At 45.6% G+C, this 25,379-nt stretch overlaps 1 protein-coding gene across 12 annotated transcripts in view; it reads right to left on the bottom strand.

Annotated features, from left to right (window-relative positions):
* LOC135548393 (RNA-binding protein Musashi homolog 2) overlaps positions 1–25,379 on the bottom strand; it is a 399,534-nt gene that overhangs the window by 100,086 nt on the left and 274,069 nt on the right. For all 12 annotated transcript variants that reach the window (XR_010456818.1, XR_010456817.1, XR_010456819.1 and 9 more), the window contains exon 8: positions 8,340–8,422. Coding sequence is in view for 9 of the 12 variants with exons in the window: in XM_064977945.1 (XP_064834017.1) it covers positions 8,340–8,422 (83 nt within the window). In the remaining 3 variants the exon portion in view is untranslated. The remainder of the gene's footprint in view (positions 1–8,339; positions 8,423–25,379) is intronic.

Genomic DNA, 25,379 nt, shown 5'->3' with positions numbered 1-25,379 from the left:
AAATATAAAATATATTTTGATTTGTTTAACACTGTTTTGATTACTACATTCCATATGTGTTATTTCATAGTTTTGATGTCTTCACTATTATTCTAAAATGTAGAAAAATAGTTAAGATAAAGAAAAACCCTGGATGTGTCCAAAACTTTGACTGGTACTGCACATAGTATCTTTCAACATTCAGATCCTCAAGTAAACACACCTCAAGATTACAGCCTTCCCTCCCTTCTTCATTTAGTGTGGGCTGGAAGCTGTGCTTCTTGTTTGCCTGCCTCCTTGCCTGCCTGCCTCCCTGCTCACTACGGTAATTGGTTGGCCATGTCAGGGGACCTGACTAAGAAATTGACCACTAACTGAAAATTCATCCCTGCGGCAGTGATCATTCTCTATTGAGGAATATCATAAATGATACATTTAAGAACATTACCTTGAAGCAGTTCACTAAAATATGGCCCATTTTTAACAGCACACTACTCCCATTTACAGGTCTGAGCCACTACTTGATAGGTGTTCATTATGCATTCATATTGGAAGGCGGTCGGGATGGCGGAGAGAGCAGAAATCATTGCTTCGTTTGGAGGGATGACTAAATGACTCTTGTCAAAGAGAGGGACAACCTGCCATTAACTATAACATCAGAACCATCCTACTGTTCCCTCATATTCCTAGCCTCCTGTAACAGGTGTCGTGGTTTGAAGAAGGTGAGGACCAAGGTGCAGCGTGGAGTTCATCTTTTATTATGAATTGAACACTGAATAGAAAAACAACAAAAGAGAATGAATGAAACCGAAACAGTTCTGTCTGGTACAGAATACAAAAACAGAAAACAACTACCCACAAACACAGGTGGAAACAGGCTACCTAAGTATGGTTCTCAATCAGAGACAACGATTGACAGCTGCCTCTGATTGGGAACCATACCAGGCCAAACACATAGAAATACAACACACAGAACAAAAAAGAGTGAAAAACATAGAATGCCCACCCCAACTCACGCCCTGACCAAACCAAAATAGAGACATAAAACAGGAACTAAGGTGAGGACGTGACACCTCCCTCCAATCAGGGATACTACTGGCAATCACAGGGGGTAAGGTAAGCTGAAAGGTATGAGAAAGGCCCAGGTTTACCAGGAGAGCAGAACTCCCTGCAACTTGAATTAAATGACATGAGAGACTTGGACCTGTGGTCATTACTGATACATGTACAGCAACTTTTCCTATGACGCAGAAATCAATATTTCCCCCATCACACACACACACACAAACATACATGCACACACGCAGAAAAACATCTGTCAGGAGCTATATGTCTCCACGTCGGAGGACATCTATTTTACAATGGGGAAGTGAGCACCAGAAACCAAATAGCAATCCTGAAATGTGAGGCCTCTGGTCTGTTTCCTCTCCCCTGAGTTAGATTATACAGACATCTCTCTTACTCACTCTAATCTCTCTCTCTCTCTCTCTCTCTCTCTCTCTCTCTCTCTCTGCCTCTGCCACTTCCCTGCCTGTAGTTCTCTCTGTGCTAAAGCAACTCACACTAGAACAGCTTTACTTCAAAATATTACTTCTGTTGTGTCACTTTGACAAGGTCAGCCCTGACTCAGAGTCGGAGCGGCAGCTTTCTCCCTCCTGAAATGTACCTTCTGGTCTTTTCATTGAATGAATATATTTTGAGTAGAGGATAATTAACTCTGTTACAACCTGCTGAGATGAAACATCTAGCTACAAATCCAAAGGCAGCAGCTGATGACAGTTACCAGTCTGCTTCCAAACCCAAACTCTACCACATTCACATTGCGCCACAGTTTCTCTTCCTGCCCCAGTGTGCCAAAACTATCTCCCTATTTGGAAAATGTGGACACATCAACTTCTGACTAACTCAAAGCACCTCCAACAAAACACAGGACACTCAGGAAGAGGTGTCCAAAAGAGAGGATTTCAGGCTTGTAGATGTAAAGCACTGCACGGTGGCATTTGAGAAATTGAGAAAATAATTGAATAATGCAAAACAAAATAAACACTGTATTTGTATTTATTATGGATCCCCATTAGCTGCTCTTCCTGGGGTCCAGCGAAATGAAGGCAGTTTTAACAATAAACTGTGTGATATATTCAGATGTGTATAGCAATTAAAGAGGAATAATACAGTGGGTCCCAGTGAGCCCCAAAATCAGTGTTTCCTTAAAGCTGAGTGTGTCTGAGAGGTCCCATCTGTCAGAGAGGCATTGCAGCGTGGCGTGTAGCGCTGCTGTAACATGGTGTGTGTGTGTGTGAGCGTGTGTGCTCTGCTGACTGACTGACAGACAGTGTATCACTCCTCCCTCATCGTCCCTGGCCGTCCTACCAGTCATCCATCAGGGCTCATCAGCATGGCCAACAGCAGCCCATTAGGCCCAGCACACAAGTTTGCACAAATGAATGACAATCTCTGCCTCATGATAAATGTCACACTAGTGCTGAAGTGCTGTCAGTTTCTCACGGTTCCCTCCACACGGTGCCACACTGCAGCTTCTTGGTTCCACTACAAGACTATGGTTCCACTGTAAGACTGTGGTTCCACTACAAGACTATGGTTCCACTACAAGACTATGGTTTCACTACAAGACTGTGGTTCCACTACAAGACTATGGTTTCACTACAAGGCTGTGGTTCCACTACAAGACTATGGTTTCACTACAAGACTGTGGTTCCACTACAAGACTATGGTTCCACTACAAGACTGTGGTTCCACTCCAAGACTATGGTTTCACTACAAGACTGTGTTTCCACTACAAGACTGTGGTTTCACTACAAGACTGTGTTTCCACTACAAGACTGTGGTTCCACTACAAGACTGTGGTTTCACTACAAGACTATGGTTCCACAACAAGACTGTGGTTCCACTACAATACTGTGGTTTCACTACAAGACCGTGGTTCCACCACAAGACTATGGTTTCACTACAAGACTATGGTTTCACTACAAGACTGTGGTTCCACTACAATACTGTGGTTTCACTACAAGACCGTGGTTCCACCACAAGACTATGGTTCCACTACAAGACTATGGTTCCACTACATGACTATGGTTCTACAACAAGACTACAGTTCCACTACAACACTACGGTTCCACTACAAGACTACATTTCCACTACAACACTACGGTTCCGCTACAAGACTATGGTTTCACTATGAGACTGTGGTTCCACTACAAGAGTATGGTTTCACTACAAGACTGTGGTTCCACTACAATAATGTGGTTTCACTACAAGACCGTGGTTCCACCACAAGACTATGGTTCCACTACAAGACTATGGTTCCGCTACAAGACTATGGTTTCACTATGAGACGTACCATCCCACATCCTACTATGATTCTACTACACTAAGATGTTCCTCACCAACCAGGAACCCTCTCCATGAGGAAGTGTGGTTGAATGACTAATGGTTATGTGATAAGCACCCCCTCTACCAATTGCACCCCCTCTACCAATTGACAGCATAAATAAACATCATGCATAGAACAGGTGTTAGTCTGTAGCACACACCACCACGTGGCAATATGTAAGGCCACCTGAAGATATATCTGGAGAGATGAGGTGAGACCTTATTGTCATTCAGCCTCCGTCTCCTGGCCGCCTCGTAGATGGGGGCGAGGGAGTTGGTGATCAGGAGGCCATTGAGAGAGAGAGAGAGAGAGAGGGAGAGAGAGGGGGGGGGGAGAGAAAGAGAGAGGAGGCCATTTTCTCAATAACTCTCTCGCTCCTGATTCGCTCCTGCCCTGGGGGCTTCACAGTAATCAGATCTGAAAAGGCTATGAATGGAAGAGGGAGCGAGAGAGGGAGAGAGAAAGAGAGAGAGGAAGAGAGAAAAAGACAGAACAAAAGAGAGAGAGAACGAGAGAGAAAGAGAGAGGGGGGTACTCAGACCCAGTACTTCTCCAACCAGCAGATCAAGGCCTGGGTAGATGAGTGCAGCCAGGCAGGAGATTCAGCATGTCACCCTGACATGGGAGTTCCCAGAGAGACAGGAAGGGGCTCACCAGAGGGCAGGAGCCCCCCTGGTGGGAAGAGCGGTGGAGAGGAGAGGAGGAGAATAGTAGGAGAGGAGGGGGTAGTTTTACTGGGTCAGAGGGACACCCACATTCTTCCACTACGTCAACCCATCTATACATATACCATCCCGGGTGCAGTGCTGCTCCTCACATGAACCCTGAGTGATTCAGGATCCACTCACACACACACACACACACACACACACACACACACACACACACACACACACACACACACACACACACACACACACACACACACACACACACACACACACACACACACACACACACACACACACACACACACACACACACCATGGTCAGAACACGTCTCAATGGGCACTGACCCTAACTGTCGCCGGACCCCTAAGATGATGAGCTCCCAAGCAAAGAATGGTATGTCTGTGCTGTCTGTCTGTGCTGTCTGTCTGTGCTGTCTGTAGCAGAATGGCAGGTCTACTTGGAAGGGTATATCAAAGGGATAGCGCCAGGAGCTATTATTATAAATCTTAACATTACAGGGAGTCATGTCCAGTGGATATCTATGAATTATCTGAGATCTCGGGTATTGACGGAATGTATTAGGTCCATTTCAGAAATGACTTAAGTGGGGGGACTCAGATATTAAATCCTGAAAAAAAATCCTCTTGTAATACCAAGGTCAAACCTGAGCCTTTTTAAAACATCTTACCTATTTTCCCTCCATCTTCACTCTGTCGGAGCTCTGAGGGGCCAAAGCCTTCTGAATGTTTTATGGGGGGCTGCGTACGCCCAGAGTGGAAATCAAAAGCGTTGGTGTTGGGCAGCGAGAGGAATTCTTGTAAGGGCGACACACTCTCCGTCCTCGCCTCAACAGTCTGGCCCATACTAGCTGGCCCTCCCCTAACGTCCACCCCTCTGGACCTGTGGCCTGTGTTTTTATTTCTGCTGCATTCCCTCGCAGACGGTCGCCTGGCATTGAGTTGACTATATCCCCTATTAAAGGAAGGGTTCATCATGCAACTGTGGAATTGCCAGGCCGTCATTGTAAATAAGAATTTGTTCTTGATTGACTTGCCTGGATAAATAAAGGTTCAATAAAAATGTCAATAAAAAGCAACAGATGGCAGGAGGCTGAGATGAGAAGAATCAAAACACACAGAGACACTAAAGTGTGTGAATACAGGGCCCTGCCTGCCACAGGATTTCACTTAATAATAACAATGATAATAATGACGATGAGTGGAATTAGCAAGTCAAATACACACAGCACAGGCTGTTAGCAGATGATGCTTCAGATACAGCTTTGATCTGAAGCTCCACAAGTGGATTCTAATAGAGGAAAGACAAACAGGAAGAAGCTCGCTGAACTCCCCAAACCCTCTCCTCTGTTGTCTTAGAGACGCTCCTCAACCATCTCATTACAGCACAGAGAGAGAGAGAGAGCAGCACATCAACTTCTGCTATTTTCAACAAGACAAATAACCTGGAGTATTTGAAGTAGCTTTTTATTCTCCTCATTTTCTCTGAAGTTACTCATCCGATGATAACGACGCATGCAATTCCCTGCTAGTCCAATTCAATCCAGCCAGTCGATGGATGGCACAAACAATGCTCCCATCCACTGCAGGGAAAACGAAATAGCAGCCCTGGTTTGGTGCTCCCTGAACGATGAAACCATTTGATGCAATATCATATAAAAATCGATAGCATTGTCTTGGTCTCATAGAACTGCGGGCAGACATTCTCTGTCCCTGGGCTCAAGGAGCAGCTTGTCTGTGATGGAGAGAGAGAGAGAGAGCAAAAGAGGAGGATAGAGAGGGGAGAGGGATCAGAATGACTACAATATCTCATCTCCAGCTCAGATAACCAGATAACCAGGCCTGTTTCTCCTCTCCTCCCGTCTCTCAGCTTTCCTTTAATCCTCTCCTTCTCTCCTTTACTCTTCTCCTTTCCTCTCCTCTCCTTTAGTTTCCTGCTCTCTTCCTCCATTCTCTACTCTTCCTCTCATCTCCTCATACCTTCTCCTCTCCTCCAATTCTTTCCCCTTTCCTCTCATATCCTCCCTCTCTCCTTATGTGATTCCTATGGGAGCTGTGTAAGGCTTTGATCAGCAGGGGCTGTCACACACACAGAGCGATGCAGGGGGATGAGGTAGGGCAGAGGATGGCAACAGGTGGCCCAGGGGCCAAAACCGGCCTGCGGGATATTTTTTTAGGCCCCCCCAAAGTTTTTAGCCAATTCTTATTATTTATACATTTTTTTGTTGAATATTTTGTCAAAAAATACTAAAATCACCAGGAATTCAGCAAAAAACGTTTCATTTAATAACTCTGTTCCCAAGTATTCCCACACAAAAAAATGGATATGTGGATTGTGTCTAAATGTACTGAAGATATGAAATTATTGCTATTTTCAAAACAATCTATTTTAGGGCTTAGTTGATCCAGTTCATATGAGGAAATCAGTCAATAGAAATAAATGATTTAGGCCCTAATCTATAGATTTCACATGACTGGGAATACAGCTATGGAACTGTTGGTCACAGATACAGTACCTTAACAAATGGGCCTCAGGATCTAGTCATGGTATTTCTGTGATTTCAAATTGCCACCAATAAAATGTAATTGTGTTCGTTGTCCGTAGCTTATGCCTGCCCATATCATAACCCAACCGCCACCATGGGGCACTCTGTTTACAACATTGACATCAGCAAACCACTCGCCAACGAGAAGTCATTCACGTGGTCTGTGGTTGTGAGGCCGGTTGGACGTACTGGCAAATTCTCTAAAATGACGTTAATTATCTCTTATAGTAGAGAAATTAACATACAATTATCTGGCAACAGCCCTGGTGGTCATTCCTGCAGTCAGCATGCCAATTGCCCACTTCCTTAAAACTTGAGACATCTGTGGCATTGTGGTGTGTAACAAAACTGCACACATTTTTAGAGTGGCCTTTTATTGTCTCCTGCATTAGATACACCTGTGTAATGATCATGCTGTTAAATCAGTTTCTTGATATGCCCACCTTTCAGGTGGATGGGTTATTTTGGCAAAGGAGAAATGCTCACTAACAGGGATGTAAACAAATTTGTGCACAACATTTTTGAGAAAAAAGCTTTTTGTGCGTATGGAATATTTCTGGGATCTTTCTATTTCAGCTCATGAAAGAAGGGATCAACACTTTACATGTTACATTTATATTCTTGTTCAGTGCAACTATGTTCCGGCCCCCGACCAAGCGCACCAACAACAATCGACACGCGGCTGAACCTAGTTGCCTTCCCCTGAGTTAGGGAGAGCCAGTAAGGTCATACATGGGAGAGCCGGTCCCTAGGCGATCTGTTTCTACTACACCGCCCCTGTCAGTCAGCTCCTATGGTCCTGAAGGAGACCACATAGTAAAGGAAGGAGTCCCAACCCATTGAGTGACAGGAAGAGAGCATTCCCTCTAGCCTATCACAGGCCACAGGGCCAACCCAGTCAGTAGGCTATACACAGTGTACACCCAGGGGGACTGGAGGGGCACACACTACAGAGACTCACAACTGTCTGCTGTACATCAACATGTGACATGAAACAGATGGCTACAATATGTCCTGTGATATTGAGCATGAGTCATCTGATTGGCTGAACTGACGGAATGACCATACACTTTCGACTGTGTGCTTTGAAGCAGAGGACAACAGCAGTGAGGAGTGATGAGTCAGATCATTACTGGGCTTCCTGGAAGGCTCTAATCCCTGGTTAATGAACTCTTCCTCTGCCAATGACTTCCCAGCAACACTCTCTGCCTGCCCTAGCTGGCTGCAGTCAAGGCCTGTGTGTGTCTGGTGTGGGTATGGGTGGGGTTGGAAGAGAAGGACAGGTTCCTCTCACCAGTCCCTCAACCTGACAGGCGGAATTCACACACACAATTTCACGGTTTCTGGGCAGTACACACCACTGAGCTCCCCATCCTAGAGACCCATCGAGTGCACACACAGACACAGGCACGTGCATGCACACACACACACACACACACACACACACACACACACACACACACACACACACACACACACACACACACACACACACACACACACACACACACACACACACACACACACACATCACATGCACGCGCATGTAAACACACACACACACATGCGCGCGCACCTGCCCACAAACACTCACATATACACAGGCGTGCACATACACATACACCTACACCCCACACACACCGTTGACTCTTTGCTATTAACACTCCATTAAAGAGGAAATCAAACATTAATCCTTCAACACCAACCTGGAATTGAAAAGAAGAGTGGACTCACCATTTTATTATTGATTTCATGAAAATGAATTTCACAGACTTTCTCTACGACGTCTTCGCCCTCGAAAGTTATGAAGCCAAATCCTGTGCAGAGGGAGAGAGTGAGAGAAAGGGAGAGAAGAGAGAGATACAGTGAGTTAGGGGGACTTTGCAAACTTCAGTAACTAAAAGGAAAGTCACCACAGGCCTGATTATTATCATGAGCTGCATGGAGAAACTCTGCCCGGCCGTCTTTTGGAGAGGCAGAATGGCGTCAGCGCTGAGAGGAATGACTGAACAAGGCAGACATTGTCTTCTTTAAATCAGCTATATGATGAAATCTCAGACATTATTAGAGGCACTGGAGGACCTTCTCCACAAAGAGAAGATGGAAAAACAGCACAAAGCCCATTTAATGAGATTCATGGGAGCTGGAGCCTTAGCATCTGAATTTCATTAAATGCATTTTGTGTTCCCCTTCATTGAAATTTCACTGTATAAGAAGCCCTCGTTTTTATGTTAATGCCAGACTCGGCATATCTGAATGTGTCATTGACCGTGGGATTTTGGGGGTATTTATAAGATAAAAGCTTAACCCCTTCCTCTACCAAGGAGGCAAGGCTGCGAGACAAGACAACTGCAGCCTTGGCACACCAGGGAACAGCAGTGCTCTTTTCTCTGCTGTTTTGATGGCTGACGCACAAAGCAATGTGCCTTCTTTATGGCGCGGGGTTCAAAGTGAAAATGATGTTCTATTGCAATGTGTTAGAAAGGAAGAGCTAGCATGAAAAAACAAAGAAGAAGAAAAGAACAAGTGCGAGTTAATGGGAACCAGCTCCTATTCAGCCTGTTCTACTGTATACAGCAGACTGACAGTCAGACAGACAGTTAGACAGACAGTTAGACAGACAGTTAGACAGACAGACAGACAGACAGACAGTTAGACAGACAGACAGTCAGTTAGACAGTCAGTTAGACAGACAGACAGACAGACAGACAGTCAGTTAGACAGACAGTTAGACAGACAGTTAGACAGACAGACAGACATACAGTCAGTTAGACAGACAGACAGACAGACAGACAGACAGACAGACAGACAGACAGACAGACAGACAGACAGTCAGTCAGTTAGACAGACAGACAGACAGACAGACAGTCAAGATCACCTCATCCTGGGTTTAAACACACATAGCCATAAACAATCACCATGATAAGTCATTATCAATAAGTCATTATCATGGAGTTCAACAGATGATGGTGGGCTGAAGAGACATTGTGACATGTTGAATGTGACATGGGTTTTGATTTGTCAATTGATGTTAGAATAGAAGAGGTCAAAGGGCATGTAGCCTGAGTACATTGTGTTAAACTGAACCTATATCATACCCATAATAGTCAATACCATATGTGTAATCAGCCTATTCTAAACACAAACACCTAGTCCATAATACTGACAGTCAGCATCCTCCTGGGTTTAGACAGACAGGGCTTTCGCATTAAATGGAGGATAAACAGGGTCGGGGCCAGGGGTTAGAGGTCAGAGGTGAGACGAGAGAAGATAAGGAGACGGCAGGGCTGATAAGACCATGGGTAAATAAACCAGCGCCAAACCCCTCTATTCCACCGTGACCTTTGAGTCATTAACACTTAACTCTGACAGCAAGACAAAGGGGAGAGTGTGTAGTACACATTAGTCACTTTCACCTGTGCTTAGAAGCGTTCCTAAAGCTCTCTTTACGATGACTGCTGCTGTTGACTGTCACCACATAGCCCAGGGGCAGGTTTAGTGTGTCATGTTACTGCAACATGATAACACATGCAATACAATGCACATTGAGCACTAGCACTAAACTGCCCCTGGAATCATTTTCTGTGCAATAGGGACAAGTTAAACAGGATTTCTAAAATCCTTGATGAGTCTTGGTGAGATTAACTGTGCATGCAGGGCTACCCTAATGTAGCAGGCATAGAAAGAAGCCAGAGAGGAGTTCCCACTTCCATAAGTTAGGTTGAAAATACTGTCTCCCTGAAAACCGGATGTTAGCGCTTACTGGCTGCTCCGAATGGGCTAATAATGCAGGGCAGGTACTGCAGTGTTCTAACTACTGTCATGAGAGGGAACTTATGCCAAGTTGTTCCTAAATGCCCTGACCTCCTCTGATGACTTCCTCTATAAACTCATCAGGACATCCTGCTGCAGCTGGTGGGAAGGAAAGTTGGTCAGCCCGCCCTCTTCCCATCCCTCACTACTTATGTCTGGGGTTTCTATCTTACTGTCTTTCTCTCTCCCTCGTTTCCCTTTTTCTGCCTGCTTCCCTTGTCATTACTCATAATAACAGTAATCTGAGATAAACTATTCACTATCTCCCTGAAACTGGCAGAGGATGTTACTGAAACATCTCTAGGTCAACAGGAACTTGGAAAACACAGGAAAAGCTACATCAATGAATTAAAATACGCAGATAAATCATCAACAGCTATTCATTTGATGCATTCTATATCAGACCAACGGAATATCAATTTAAGAAGAGAAGTCCTGAGATTGGCTTGCCGTGGGCTGCCTGCCTGTGTGTTTCTGTGGGCGGGGCGAGGCTGAGTAGCGGTGTCGGGAGCTGGAAAATTGGAAGATGCAGCTTGTTTTCCAGCTCGCTCCACCTCCCCCTTGTCGGCGGCACAAGGACCACTTTTGACAACCAACAAATCAGCCGTCAGGAGCCATTTGTCAAGGCGGAGTGCGGGAGGGGAGAGTGGCGGATGACTGAGCGAAGCGAGTAGAGAGACAGAAAGAGAGAGACGGGGAGAGGGGTTAACACACCTGCCCTCTCTGCAGGAGAGTGCTCCTGTCACCGCACTCTCTCCCTCTGCCACACACTGAAACAGGCAGCTCCTCCTTTAACTGACGGCATATTTTCCACTGCACCATTACACACTGTGGGGTCAGGGCCTAGCCTCTGTCACCATCACCCACCAAGCACTACCAACACCGGCCCACAAGGGAAGCTGCTGGGAGCTGCATGCTGGATGGGCTTCTACACCCAACACTAAATCATAGGCTTCTGACCTAACACAGAATGCTTTTCTAATCAGTGTATTGAGTCCAGAGAGCCAGCTCCTGTTGACAGGGGCCTCATTATGGCAGATGTAGAGAGAACACCCTGTAACCAGAGAGTCTCAGTCTTTCTAGGAGTTATTGATAACCTGAGCCCAAACTGCTCTTTTAGAGAAACAACCCACTGATCCAAACACTACAGCCATCACAAAGAGCCATAACACTACCTCTGATCCCAGTGAACACGGTCTCCTGTCCTGTCTGTTTGATGAATATCCTCAGGGCCAGTCCTTGTCGTTGTGCCGCCCTAGGCAAGTCAAAAAAAATGCCACCCCAACAAAACTAGAATAGTCCCAGTAAGCAAAATTACATTAAAAAGACGTGTAGAATACATATTTTCCAGAAGTTGAAGTTATGTTCATTTTAGGTTCTGAATAAAAGGTGAAAATACGTATTTTCCGGACGTTGAAATCAGGTCAATTTTCAGTTATGAAAGAAATGAGAAAATACTTCATTTTGCGGATGTTGAAAATACATATTTTCCCAATGTATAAATCAGGCTCATTTTTGATTCTGAATAAAAGTAAAAAATATATAAGTTATAGACACCTATGTTTGGGCAAAATCAACGCTGGTCCAGACTGGACAAAATCTGAACCAAACATAGACGTTTATAAATGGACCAGACCAAAGAACAATGTCAGTGTATGTGGAAATCAAGTTCGGTCCGGATTCAAGTTCGGTCCGTGCTTACTGAGGTGTTACCTACAGTGTTGACTGCAAAATAGTCCTATAAATGCCCATCCATGTGGTAGGCCCACCATTTGTAAAACAGGCTGTTGCATTGGCTTTATTAGTCCTGATTCCTGTGACTAATCAATTTGGCTCTGAATATCAGCTACCCAACTTTATCAGGAGTTATTGTGAGCCTATTTGCAATGTGTTTACACAGCTGGAATCTCAGAATTATTTTATTTTTTGCTATGATCAGCTTGTCAAAAATGTACAGATAGAAACTTGAAACCATTGATCATGAAATTGGGGTGAAACTCCTGGACAACAAATCAAAATCAAATCAAATGTATTTATATAGCCCTTCGTATAGCCCTGCTGTACAGAAAGCAATGCAGGTGTTGAAGCACGTTGGCTAGGAAAAACTCCCTAGAAAGGCCAAAACCTAGGAAGAAACCTAGAGAGGAACCAGGCTATGAGGGGTTGCCAGTCCTCTTCTGGCTGTGCCGGGTAGAGATTATAACAGAACATGGCCAAGATGTTCAAATGTTCATAAATGACCAGCATGGTCAAATAATAGGTCTGGGACAGGTAGCACATCCGGTGAACAGGACAGGATTCCATAGCCGCAGGCAGAACAGTTGAAACTGGAGCAGCAGCACGGCCAGGTGGACTGGGAACAGCAAGGAGTCATCATGCAACAGTTGTGATTGTCCATTCCATATTGTCCATTTTACTTTGACCTGTCCTGTTGTTAGGATATGTTGTTTGTCAACATGACAGATCATTTTTTATTTGATTGGGTACAATTTAGGTTAGGTTATCTGATCGGAGAAACCTGCATGATGTAAAAAGTGTCCGTCTCATTACATTGTCATACATTTTATCTCCAGCCTGTAGGCTACAGAAAAGGCCACACACTCTTTCTACCATATCCTATATCTGCTAGATGATTTATGTTAGACTCTTTTTTTGATGGAATGTTGGTGGAGCGCTGCAGAGATGCATCTCTCAAACAGCACCCTGGAGAGGCGCGCTGGGAATGGACTCGCAACATATTTTGTGCCCCTGCCTTTGACAGAGTGGGCACTGTTTATCACAGGGTGGCATCAGCACTCACCTAAAAAGCCCATTAGCCACTGGTTGAGAGAAATTGTCATTGGTTTTGGGCAAAATTACGTGAGGTTTTATGTGTTGTTGGAGGTGCGTATTGGTCAGTGTAGCTCAGAAAATGCCTCCACAGGCAGCCGCCTAATCCTGCCTAATGAGTGTCTCCTGCTGGATGGGTTGTATTGTCTTCCAAGATGACAGAAACACAGAACAATGTCACACCTCTCTCCAGCCCGGACCCTCCCACAGAGTCTGTCTGACCCTCTATACCTGTACTGGTCTTCCGCCTCACACTCCTCTACCCTGTTCATTACAGACCCAACAGGTACAGCACAACCCCCACCCCCCCTCCACTCGTCCTCCCTCTCATTCCTCCCCAGGGTGTCAGGTAGAGGTGTGTGATTCCTGTCTGGTGACCCCTGGTGGGTGTTCTGCTCCCAAACATGGCAGGAGACCAGGACAACAGCTCCATGAGATGAATAAAGAGGACCAGGAATCAATAGGGACAGGGAGAGGTGTCAACACCTTCGCTGGGACAAAACTTTCCTTAAGCTTCAACAATGGCCACTTATGACAACACATGGATTTTCAATGTGAGTGCTGGTAATAGGTGTTACTGGCTGGCTGCTGCAGAGGCGAGGCGTCTTGGCTGAATAGGCTGCATCTCACACTTATTAGAGAGGGGCAGGCCTGGCCCCGTCCCCCGTCTCCACTGAGCTACGCCGAGCCCACATTCACAGCCTCTTACCAGCAGCACACAGAACCCTGCACACACACTCTCCCTGCCTGCATAATGCCATCTCCCCGCAGAGAGAGAGAGAGAGGCTACGCAAATAACATTAAAATGCTAAATCGATGAAACGTCAAGTGACCTTTCCTTAAAAAGTTGATTCTGCCGGAGCCACATTAATGTATTTAAAGTAGAACAAGATCAAATCAGATAGCATTCTGGAGAGTTTTCTCTCTTAATTTTCTGGCAGACACTAAAGGGACTTGAAAATAAATGCTGAAAACTTTACTTTCAGTTGACTTAACTGTCACCCCTGTTTTAAATCCAACAGCAGTCTTTACATTTTTACTCAACTCACCCTTTTTAGCACCTGGGAATTACAAATCAGGCTAAATCGTTTCTCTCTCTGTTTCCACTGAGTGTGTGACACCAACTACATACATAAATAGCTTATTTGGGTACGGCTGTGGAAGAATGTGGACTTCAGCACATGGAAGTGCTATCCTCGGTTAAGGTGTAGGACTTGTTTTAATATTTTCTTAAGGTTGTGTTCTGAGGAAAAATCACATACAGCATGCATACCCACAACCCCCTGGGCACAGCAGAGCAGACCGATTCTAGTGACGTGCCTGTGTCAGTCATCCTTACATGAAAATGAAAGCTCTGAGAGCAGTGAGAGCACAGATATGTTCATCCATCCATTACAACATTAGAAACACAGCAGACAGTGAGATATCATTCTCATCCAGGACCAACAATGGTATAGTGAGTCAGTGTCAGCCTGTCAGGCCCTACAGTAGGATCTGTATAAGGAACTTTCTGGTGGATTGAGAGCATATTTAACCTGTGCCTAGAACAGAGAGTTAGAGTATTTATAGGGTGACATCATCTCAGAGACACGTCCTAATGTGCAGTCCATGATGAGCTCATCGGCATTTGTGACTGAAAACACTAGGTTACCATGGTGTGTGTGTCCGTGTGTGTGTCTGTGTGTGTGTGTGTCTGGGATGAAGGAGGGGACTGGGAATACATGAGCCGATCTTTCAGCATCAATATATGGATCTTCAGGGAATCAATGGAAATGTTCTGCTTTATTTACCCAAGTCCTCCATCACAACGCAGCAGAATAGATACCTGGTGAGCTCTTGGGACTGGGAGAACCGTGTAAAATAAAAGAGATTGGACAGTAGAATCGATTCTGGGGAGCAGACCTCCCACAACTCCCTAATGACTAGGGCCAAATATGTTTCACCAGGTGAAATGAACTGGAAACATGGAGAAGAATGTTACTGTACATGTATCGTCTTGACAATAGTAAACCTGTGATCATTCTGTACAATTATCGGCATGACTTTCTGGGTCAATATACAGCATGGAGGAGGGAGAGGGACCACGGGAGAAACAGATATGCTGTGGCTGAGGTTCAGTCTCTATGTGAGTTTAAATGAGAGGGAGGAAGAAAGAGAGGAATGAAAAAGACACTGACACAAATACACACAGAGATGGTGTGAGTGACTGAGTCAGTGAGCGAGTGAGTGAGTGAGTGAGTGACTGAGTCAGTGAGTGAGTGAGTGACTGAGTCAGTGACTGAGTGAGTGACTGACTGAGTGACTGAGTGAGTGGGTGACTGACTGACTGAGTGACTGAGTGAGTGGGTGTGGGTGGTGTGAGTGTGTGGAGAGATCTGGAAGCAGCAGGAGGATCTGAGTTGCAGTCAGAGGTTATGTCCATCTCTCGCTCCCATCACACACACTGGGCCACACTGAGTAGCAGAGCAGCCATGTTTACACATACGCTGGCATGGAATCACCACACACCCATAAGCACAGACCCCGTCTCTCTCTATAAAGAGGAATGGCTCACTCCCAGCACACGCAGGGGTAAGTGCCACATATGATTTATGGCAACATTAGACAGTAAAAATAAGAGGAGTAAGGAAATCCTCAGCACTACAAACACAACACTAAACAACTTGTGCGGCAAAACAAATCACTCCCTCCAAATCGCTAAAGATCTGCGCTCCACTTTCCCCATGTACTCGCCAAAATAGAATGTGTAATGGGTGTAGGGTAGCTAGGCTGCAGGCCTCACAACTCTTAAAACACACTGTGTCAAAGACCAGGGAGAAGAGGAAGTGGAACAACCAAGAGGAGGTTGACCTAGGATCCCCTGGCGATACACACGGAGTCTGAGCCCCACACATGCACACACACACACACCCCGTATGGCTGCTACAGCGACAGGTTCCCCCTGCCCCTTACATCTCTCCCCTTTCATGATTGGCTGCTCTGACCTCATTATGCATGACCAGCCCTTCACCTGTTCAATCAGACCTGGGAGCAGGGCCCACACCTCCGGTGGCAGCCGGTGTGCCTTGGCCCTGTAATAAAGCAAGGGGCCTCCCAGAGTCCACAGCTCCACTGTTACAGGCCTTTGATCAACACATCGTAATGCTGTAGCTGAGGCTCCTGGAACCAGCACTCAGGTAATCCTCTGATTTATACACTCATTACCATTAACAGACTCAGAGCAGGGACGAGCACATGCTCCAACACCGGAACACTCCAAAACAGAGCCTACAGGAAAGGAAGGGAGAACATGAGGAAGCAGTGTATCTTGTTCGTTCCAGTCACGAACTACAGCGACAGAAAGAGAACAAATGATGGGAAGGTTTACTCAGTCTTCCCTAAAATGCTGACATAAACCAGCTCACACACGGGGGTCCTACAGCATGAGAAGTAGGATGTGTGGGGGAGACCAACTACATAACCTGGCGCTACAGTACGTTATCTATATGAATAAGCATGGTGACAGAGCCACAAGCTGCTGCCGGGGGAAATGGCCTCGAGTGGCCGTGGCATCAGCACTCTTACTCAGCCCCATCGCGAGGAGGGTTTCGTTAATAAAAACAAGAGCTCAAACAATGATTAGCCCAGAATAAGTCCCCGTTTTCCTCCTAAAGAGGCTGGTGGAGAGGTCTCACTTTAGGGACTGGCCTGGGAGGTTGTGGACCAGCAGAGTCCATTAACATTACTTGTAGTCAGCCCTATTGACTCTGCATACAAAGATAATGCTCTCTTGCCTTTTGCCTGGCAATTCAAGTCAAAGAAAAGAGGAGAGGGTGAAAAAGCTCTCAACGATATATTTTGCTCCTGCGACATTCCTCTGAATCATTCCCATTAGAGGGAAGAGCTGTAAATCATTTCCCCTGGCTAATCAGTGTAGTGATAAATGCATTGAGAACAGGTTTAGTCATCTACCCCCGCCCCACCCCACCCTCTCTCTAACAACACCCCAGAGCTATATGTAATAAAGGCTTACCTATGATGGTCTTATTGCTGGGCTTTGTGAGCTCTAAGAATACCTCACTATCCCATAAAAATATATATTTTTAATTGAGTTCAATCGTAAAGCATGCAGGGAGATGCAACAGAATACACCACATTAGCTGTCCCGCTCTCCTTGTGGCTTTGAATGTAGGCTATGCTATTAGTTTTTTAATTAAATAACACATTCACTGATAAAATGTCAATCCAGAAGGAAGCTTTAACAGGATAAATGTCTTATTTATTTCTCTGATTACAATCTTTTCAATGTCCTTGTGCTTGAGCCTGAGCTTCAAATATATATGCCTGCGTGAGTGTGTGATCCACTGTGTCTGTGCAATCCCACTAATGATACTGAAGGAGAGTGAAGAGGCAGGCAGGGCTACAGAGACGTGAGATGGAGGGTTGCATAGGTTAGATTATAACCTGGGTGGTTCGAGCCCTGAATGCTGATTGGCTGAAAGCCGTGTTATATCAGACCGCATACTGTACCATGGGTATGACAAAACATGTATTTTTACTGCTCTAATTACGTTGGTAACCAGTTTATAACAGCAATAAGGCACCCCAGGGGTGTGTGGTATATGGCCAATATACCACGACTAAGGGCTGTGTCCAGGCATTCTGCATCGCGTCGTAAGAACAGCTTTTAGCCGTGGTATATTGCACATATATCACACCCCCTTGGGCCTTATTGCTTAATTAGAGGAGACAGAGGAGGATAAGTGATAGATGCCGAAAATAGGGACCAGCCACAAATACACCAGCTGCTGTTGCGAACACATTTCTACGTGGGTATGTTCATGAGTGTATGTGTGTGTGTTTGCATTCAGTGCATCTATGTACTGTATGTATACTATGTTCTGTGCATGTGTGCGACTGTGCATGTCTCAATTGGTGCTCCTGTTTGTCCACACATGTCAACGCAGATTTATTCACCCACCCACCACCTAAGAAACATGCACAGACACGCACAGAACTGTAAGTGATATGCAGCGACACACATACAGACATAAACAAACATCAATCCTATAGCAAAAGAGACAATATGAATAACAGGTCTGTTTTCAGCCAGGAAGATCCCATACGTATTCTGTGTGCTCAACATGCGATTGTCTTAATATCTGTGACTCAGAGATGTGGATGTCTCGAGTTTAGATTCTGGGTAGGGATCTATAAGACTATTCACAGGTCTGTCTAAATATGCTATACACATCTGGGCCTGTGCACATTCTATAAATGAACCAATCGTTGTACTGTATGTGTGATGTGTATGCACATTATATCTTAGCACATGTTTCATGTATGCGATGACGTGTGTGATCATTTAATGCATCTCAGTGTCAGTGTGACTTGAGGTTTACGTGGTGAGTGTATCTCAGTGTCAGTTTGACTTGAGGTTTACGTGGTGAGTGTATCTGTGTCAGTTTGACTTGAGGTTTACGTGGTGAGTGTATCTCAGTGTCAGTTTGACGTGAGGTTACGTGGTGAGTGTATTTGCACACCAGCATTTATTATTTAGTCCTAGCTGTGTGTACATCCTTGTTCACATGTGAATTAAAAACAGTGTCTGTGTCTGGATAGATGTGTGTGTGTGTGTTTCTTGTGTGTGTGTGTGTGTTCTGCAGGAGCGGCTGGGCTCTGGCTCCACTCTACTGTATCTATGCTGAGGGAACTATCGTGTCTGTCTCTATGTAGGTCAGCTAGCAGCGATGGGCCATCCATTTTAGTGTCCTACTTAGAAAGACATACAGTGCGGTGCAAAAGAGAGACAGGGACTTTTTTTCTCCATTTAAGCCACCCTCCATCCCTCTCTCTGCTCCCCTCTTCCCTCCCTTCCTGCTGCCCACTGTGCTCAGCCGATGCACACTTTCATTCTCCCAGCTCAGTGGAGCAGCACACTTCTAACTGTATATGCTGAATGCACAGGGCTACATGAACAGTCTGTTAAGGCAGGACTGAGACAAACAGAGCTACATGGACAGTCTGTTAAGGCAGGACTAAGACAAACAGAGCTACATGGACAGTCTGTTAAGGCAGGACTGAGACAAACAGAGCTACATGGACAGTCTGTTAAGGCAGGACTGAGACAAACAGGGCTACATGGACAGTCTGTTAAGGCAGGACTGAGACAAACAGAGCTACATGGACAGTCTGTTAAGGCAGGACTGAGACAAACAGAGCTACATGGACAGTCTGTTAAGGCAGGACTGAGACAAACAGAGCTACATGGACAGTCTGTTAAGGCAGGACTGAGACAAACAGAGCTACATGGACAGTCTGTTAAGGCAGGACTGAGACAAACAGAGCTACATGGACAGTCTGTTAAGGCAGGACTAAGACAAACAGAGCTACATGGACAGTCTGTTAAGGCAGGACTAAGACAAACAGAGCTACATGGACAGTCTGTTTAAGGCAGGACTGAGACAAACAGAGCTACATGGACAGTCTGTTAAGGCAGGACTGAGACAAACAGAGCTACATGGACAGTCTGTTAAGGCATGGACAAACAGAGCTACATGGACAGTCTGTTAAGGCAGGACTGAGACAAACAGAGCTACATGGACAGTCTGTTTAAGGCAGGACTGAGACAAACAGAGCTACATGGACAGTCTGTTAAGGCAGGACTGAGACAAACAGAGCTACATGGACAGTCTGTTAAGGCAGGACTGAGACAAACAGAGCTACATGGACAGTCTGTTAAGGCAGGACTGAGACAAACAGAGCTACATGGACAGTCTGTTAAGGCAGGACTGAGACAAACAGAGCTACATGGACAGTCTGTTAAGGCAGGACTGAGACAAACAGAGCTACATGGACAGTCTGTTAAGGCAGGACTGAGACAAACAGAGCTACATGGACAGTCTGTTAAGGCAGGACTGAGACAAACAGAGCTACATGGACAGTCTGTTAAGGCAGGACTGAGACAAACAGAGCTACATGGACAGTCTGTTAAGGCAGGACTGAGATAAACAGAGCTACATGGACAGTCTGTTAAGGCAGGACTGAGACAAACAGAGCTATATAGACAGTCTGTTTAAGGCAGGACTGAGATAAACAGAGCTACATGGACAGTCTGTTTAAGGCAGGACTGAGACAAACAGAGCTACATGGACAGTCTGTTAAGGCAGGACTGAGACAAACAGAGCTACATGGACAGTCTGTTAAGGCAGGACTGAGACAAACAGAGCTACATGGACAGTCTGTTTAAGGCAGGACTGAGACAAACAGAGCTACATGGACAGTCTGTTAAGGCAGGACTGAGACAAACAAAGCTACATGGACAGTCTGTTAAGGCAGGACTGAGACAAACAGGGCTACATGGACAGTCTGTTAAGGCAGGACTGAGACAAACAAAGCTACATGGACAGTCTGTTAAGGCAGGACTGAGACAAACAGAGCTACATGAACAGTCTGTTAAGGCAGGACTGAGACAAACAGAGCTACATGAACAGTCTGTTAAGGCAGGACTGAGACAAACAAAGCTACATGGACAGTCTGTTAAGGCAGGACTGAGACAAACAGAGCTACATGGACAGTCTGTTTAAGGCAGGACTGAGACAAACAGAGCTACATGGACAGTCTGTTTAAGGCAGGACTGAGACAAACAGAGCTACATGGACAGTATGTTAAGGCAGGACTGAGACAAACAGAGCTACATGGACAGTCTGTTAAGGCAGGACTGAGACAAACAGAGCTACATGGACAGTCTGTTAAGGCAGGACTGAGACAAACAGAGCTACATGGACAGTCTGTTAAGGCAGGACTGAGACAAACAGAGCTACATGGACAGTCTGTTAAGGCAGGACTGAGACAAACAGGGCTAAAGCTGTGTGCTCATTACCTGACCTCAGCTCAGCAGCCAGCTGGCTCTGTGGTTTCACACAAAACCTATACCATTCACGTAATCAAACATGCTAGGGCAGGGGAAGGCAACTACATTCAGCCACGGGACGATTTTTGTCAGAGCGGATGGTCAGGGGGCCGAAACATAATGATAATAACTTGTACACTGCAAAAGGAACAGGCCAAAAAGAGATTGTATTTTACAATAACAATAATTTCATACCTTGATTACATTGAGACATCTCTTTTTTTTATCCGTGGGAATACTTGGGAACAGATTTCCTAAATTAAACAAATTCTTATATGAATTCCTGAGTTTACAGTCTTATTTTTAACCTAAAAACTATTTTTTCTTTTCTGAAAACTAGGGGGGGGGGTGCAAGTCAAATCACTTGCGGGAGGTTTTTGTCCTGCGTGCCGCCTGTTGCTGTTGCTGACTCCTGTACGAGGGCAATACAGGCTGGCTATGCTGTGCATGTAAAATCAGCAATGCTGCAGAACAAGTAGCTTCACTACATGGACATGACTCTTGCTGTTATGAAATGTGAGGGTCTAAACTACTGAGATTTAAAGTTCTCCATTGAACAATGACAGGGTGTTTTTTTAAGCGGAGCCCTTGAGAAGAACAATGGGCCAAATTCAACAGATCTAGATCTCTATCACGTACAGTAACATCCAATGAAGAAGGAGCCGGGAACCTTTCCAAAACCCATTGAGACGTGGTGATGAATTTCTTTTCATCAGGAGATCCAATGTGGAATTGGAAATCCATTGAAACAGATATGCACCTTTGGTGCGTTTCCACTGATTGATATAGATATCAGTTTCATTAAACGTAATTAGCTTTAAAAAAAAACATTTATGATGAAACTAGGGATCTGAATAGGAGATAATCAGTGATAAGTGAACGGTTCATAGGATATAATGGAAGAGACAGACGGGAAGATGATTGACTGTGGATTAGTACATATGAAATTGTTTTTGGATGTGAAGTGAAGGAATAACGTGCGCTAGCTGCCAGATCGCGGGTATACGCAGACACTTTCTGATGCAGCCTCCAACAGAGCGCTGTCTCACAGACTAATTGCATTAGAATTTCAATAGTTATTTTTAAACATAAAAGACCACTATAGATTAAGCAAGCAGCAAGTGTTTAAAGAATTGAATTACGCGAGGGCAGGCCATAAAGTAGCATTGATTCAACTTAATTAGGCTTTTCTCAGCCACTGTGGCCAGAATGTTATTTATGTACAGGCATGGGGTATGTTTAAAGGCAAGACACTGGATCAATTCATCCGTAATGAAGAACATTGACGATGCCACTTTGCAGAGGCCCGTCATGGTTTAGAGGAGATTGCTTTTAATGAGCGTGCCAAACGCTTGGAAGCACTACTGCTTTCCTTTATTTACTTGAGAGACACGGTTGCTGCCGCTGTTGGTGAATTTAGCTAAGGATCTTAAGACAGAGAGAAACCTAATGCCACGAAGCAGGAGATACAGGCCCAACCCACACAGAGCCACACAGAGCGGAGCACCCTCAGGGGCCACACATAATCACAATAATATCTGGCCCCTGGCCAGTGGAGAGAGAAAATGAGAAGACTGATATCTGATATGTCCATCAATTACCTCAAACCTGGTGGGAGGATGGAAAGTATACCAAACAATATGTACTAACTGTGTACAGTGTGGTTGATGTTAGGTCAATGTAGGCAGGATGGGGTGATGTCTCTACTGACTCCACGTTCACTACCTTCTTTCATCACCTGCCCCTAGTACTGTAGGCCTTCTGATTGATTACACACACACACACACACACACACACACACACACACACACACACACACACACACACACACACACACACACACACACACACACACACACACACACACACACACACACACACACACACACACACACACACACACACACACAGGGCTAGTTAGCAGTAGAATCCTGTATGAGTGTGTGGCACCACAAAGGCTAGCAGTGTAGGGTCATTTGCATGTGTAACTCTATGTTCACAGCTTCCTGGGTTTATTTCATTTCTTAAGTGCAGCATAATTGGTTGTATAATCAAACTTGAAAATGTACATAGCACAGCCATTCCAGCACTTCAGATGTCCTTTAATCACTGCTTTTGGGCTGGAGCCAAGAGGAATTAGCAGGAACGAGAAAGCTCTGTGGAGAACCGTGTCTGCCGTTTATTTACTCCATTGTTCATCTTATTCATTTCACGGATGTGTCTCTCTCTTTTTTCCTCTCTTCCGTCGGTTCCTCACAGGAGCGTCTCAAAGAGGATAAAGTCAGAGAACGCTGCTAGACACGGCGCGGTCAACATCGCGTGCTACCTCGCTAATAAACACACTGACGTACAGCAGAACTCAACAACTAATCCACCATCAGATGTCTGAGAACACTGTTATTGGTTGTTAACTATGCAGGGAGATGGTGTGTTTTGGGGCATTCGGGAGGTCAACTTGACATGTGTGACCTTTGACTGTTGAGGATAAAGTTCATGCTTACTGTAGACTGGAGATGGACCATGTTCCTTACATTTAGATCTACTCTCTGGAGCAGATGTGGTTGTCCCCTTCAGCCTGAGACGACTGCTATAGACTCTAGAGTTCAGATGTGGTTGTCCCCTTCAGCCTGAGACGACTGCTATAGACTCTAGAGTTCAGATGTGGTTGTCCACTTCAGCCTGAGACGACTGCTATAGACTCTAGAGTTCAGATGTGGTTGTCCACTTCAGCCTGAGACGACTGCTATAGACTCTAGAGTTCAGATGTGGTTGTCCCCTTCAGCCTGAGACGACTGCTATAGACTCTAGAGTTCAGATGTGGTTGTCCACTTCAGCCTGAGACGACTGCTATAGACTCTAGAGTTCAGATGTGGTTGTCCACTTCAGCCTGAGACGACTGCTATAGACTCTAGAGTTCAGATGTGGTTGTCCACTTCAGCCTGAGACGACTGCTATAGACTCTAGAGTTCAGAGGTGGTTGTCAACTTCTGCCTGAGACGACTATTATAGTTGCTATAGATTCTAGAGTTCTTGTAGCTCAAGATGGTTACAGGATGATTCTGATGACCCAGCAGGGTTTCCCTGTCCTCACCTTTCTTCTTCTCTCCTATATTCTCCTCCCCTTTACTCTCCTCTCACTCACTCCCATCTGACGATTTACACACAGGCGTATGTTTAACCGTTCACTCTTGCTGTGCTGGCCGAGCCTTGTTCTCCGAAAAACTCCTCAGCTTCTCTCTTTAGTGTTTTTACCCTCTCTGAAATGTATTTTAATTCACTGGCTTTGCAGAGAAGAGCTCATTTCAATCTCAAAGCCGACATCTGTGGAAGCGGAGCGGACTCTAAACGAGTGGATTTAATCCTGTACCACAGGGGTACAGCACAGCAGAAGAGAGGAAGGAAGGAGGGAGAGAGGCAGAGTGAGAAAGAGCGAGGGAAAGAAGAAGGAGTGGTAGAAGAACAGACCGAGAGGATGAAGAGAGGAGAGAGAGCGGCAGACAAAGCGCACTGAAAGTGGCACTCTAATATGTAACCATATACCTCTTCTCCTCACATCACATCACACCATCCGCAGGAGCAGAGCCCCCTGAGCCAGTCTCCAGTCTCTCTATGGGAGAGGGAGGGAGAGGATGGAGTAGCCACAGTAAGTGGCTAGGACATGTTTATCTAATGGAGGAAAGCAGCTGTCCTCTCGTCCTGATGTATTGGACGGGGGCTTCAAAGAGAGAGGTGGTGTGAGAGGATGGACGGGTGGGGCGGATGGCTCAGTGTCCTGCCTGGTCTTCTCCACCGCCCTGTAACCTCTCTAATTGGACTGTGAGAGGAGGGCTGATCAATCCACCTCACCAGCAGGCAGGCAGGTGGCAGGGAGTGTGGCGGCCCGGCTGGGGGCTCCAATAACAGGGAGGTGCTCTTTAAAGGCCGCCCCACCAGGGGTCACACGGGCCCACTTCCCACTTAATTCATCTCAAAGGTTATTTAAAGTGACTGGCCTATAAGAGCTTTCATCCACAGCACACGCCTACCAATAAACGTCCACCTAAACAGCATCCGGTATCCATTGAGCTGTCCTTTTTCAAAATGGACAATGAGGTAGAGGCCAGTACAGTGGGGCTAAACAGGGGTTTGTTCACCAAGGCACAGCACAGAGGCTAATGATGTCTCCTAAGGAGGGCTCGCTATTAGTGCACTCCAGGGGATTGTCTTGGGGGAGGTCAGAGCCCATGCCAAGCAATGAGGCT

The sequence above is a fragment of the Oncorhynchus masou genome, chromosome 11 (assembly GCF_036934945.1).
Source record: "Oncorhynchus masou masou isolate Uvic2021 chromosome 11, UVic_Omas_1.1, whole genome shotgun sequence".
NCBI lineage: Eukaryota > Metazoa > Chordata > Actinopteri > Salmoniformes > Salmonidae > Oncorhynchus > Oncorhynchus masou.
The sequence above is the reverse complement of the archived record's forward strand: the minus strand, read 5'-3'. Positions and strand labels throughout refer to the sequence as shown.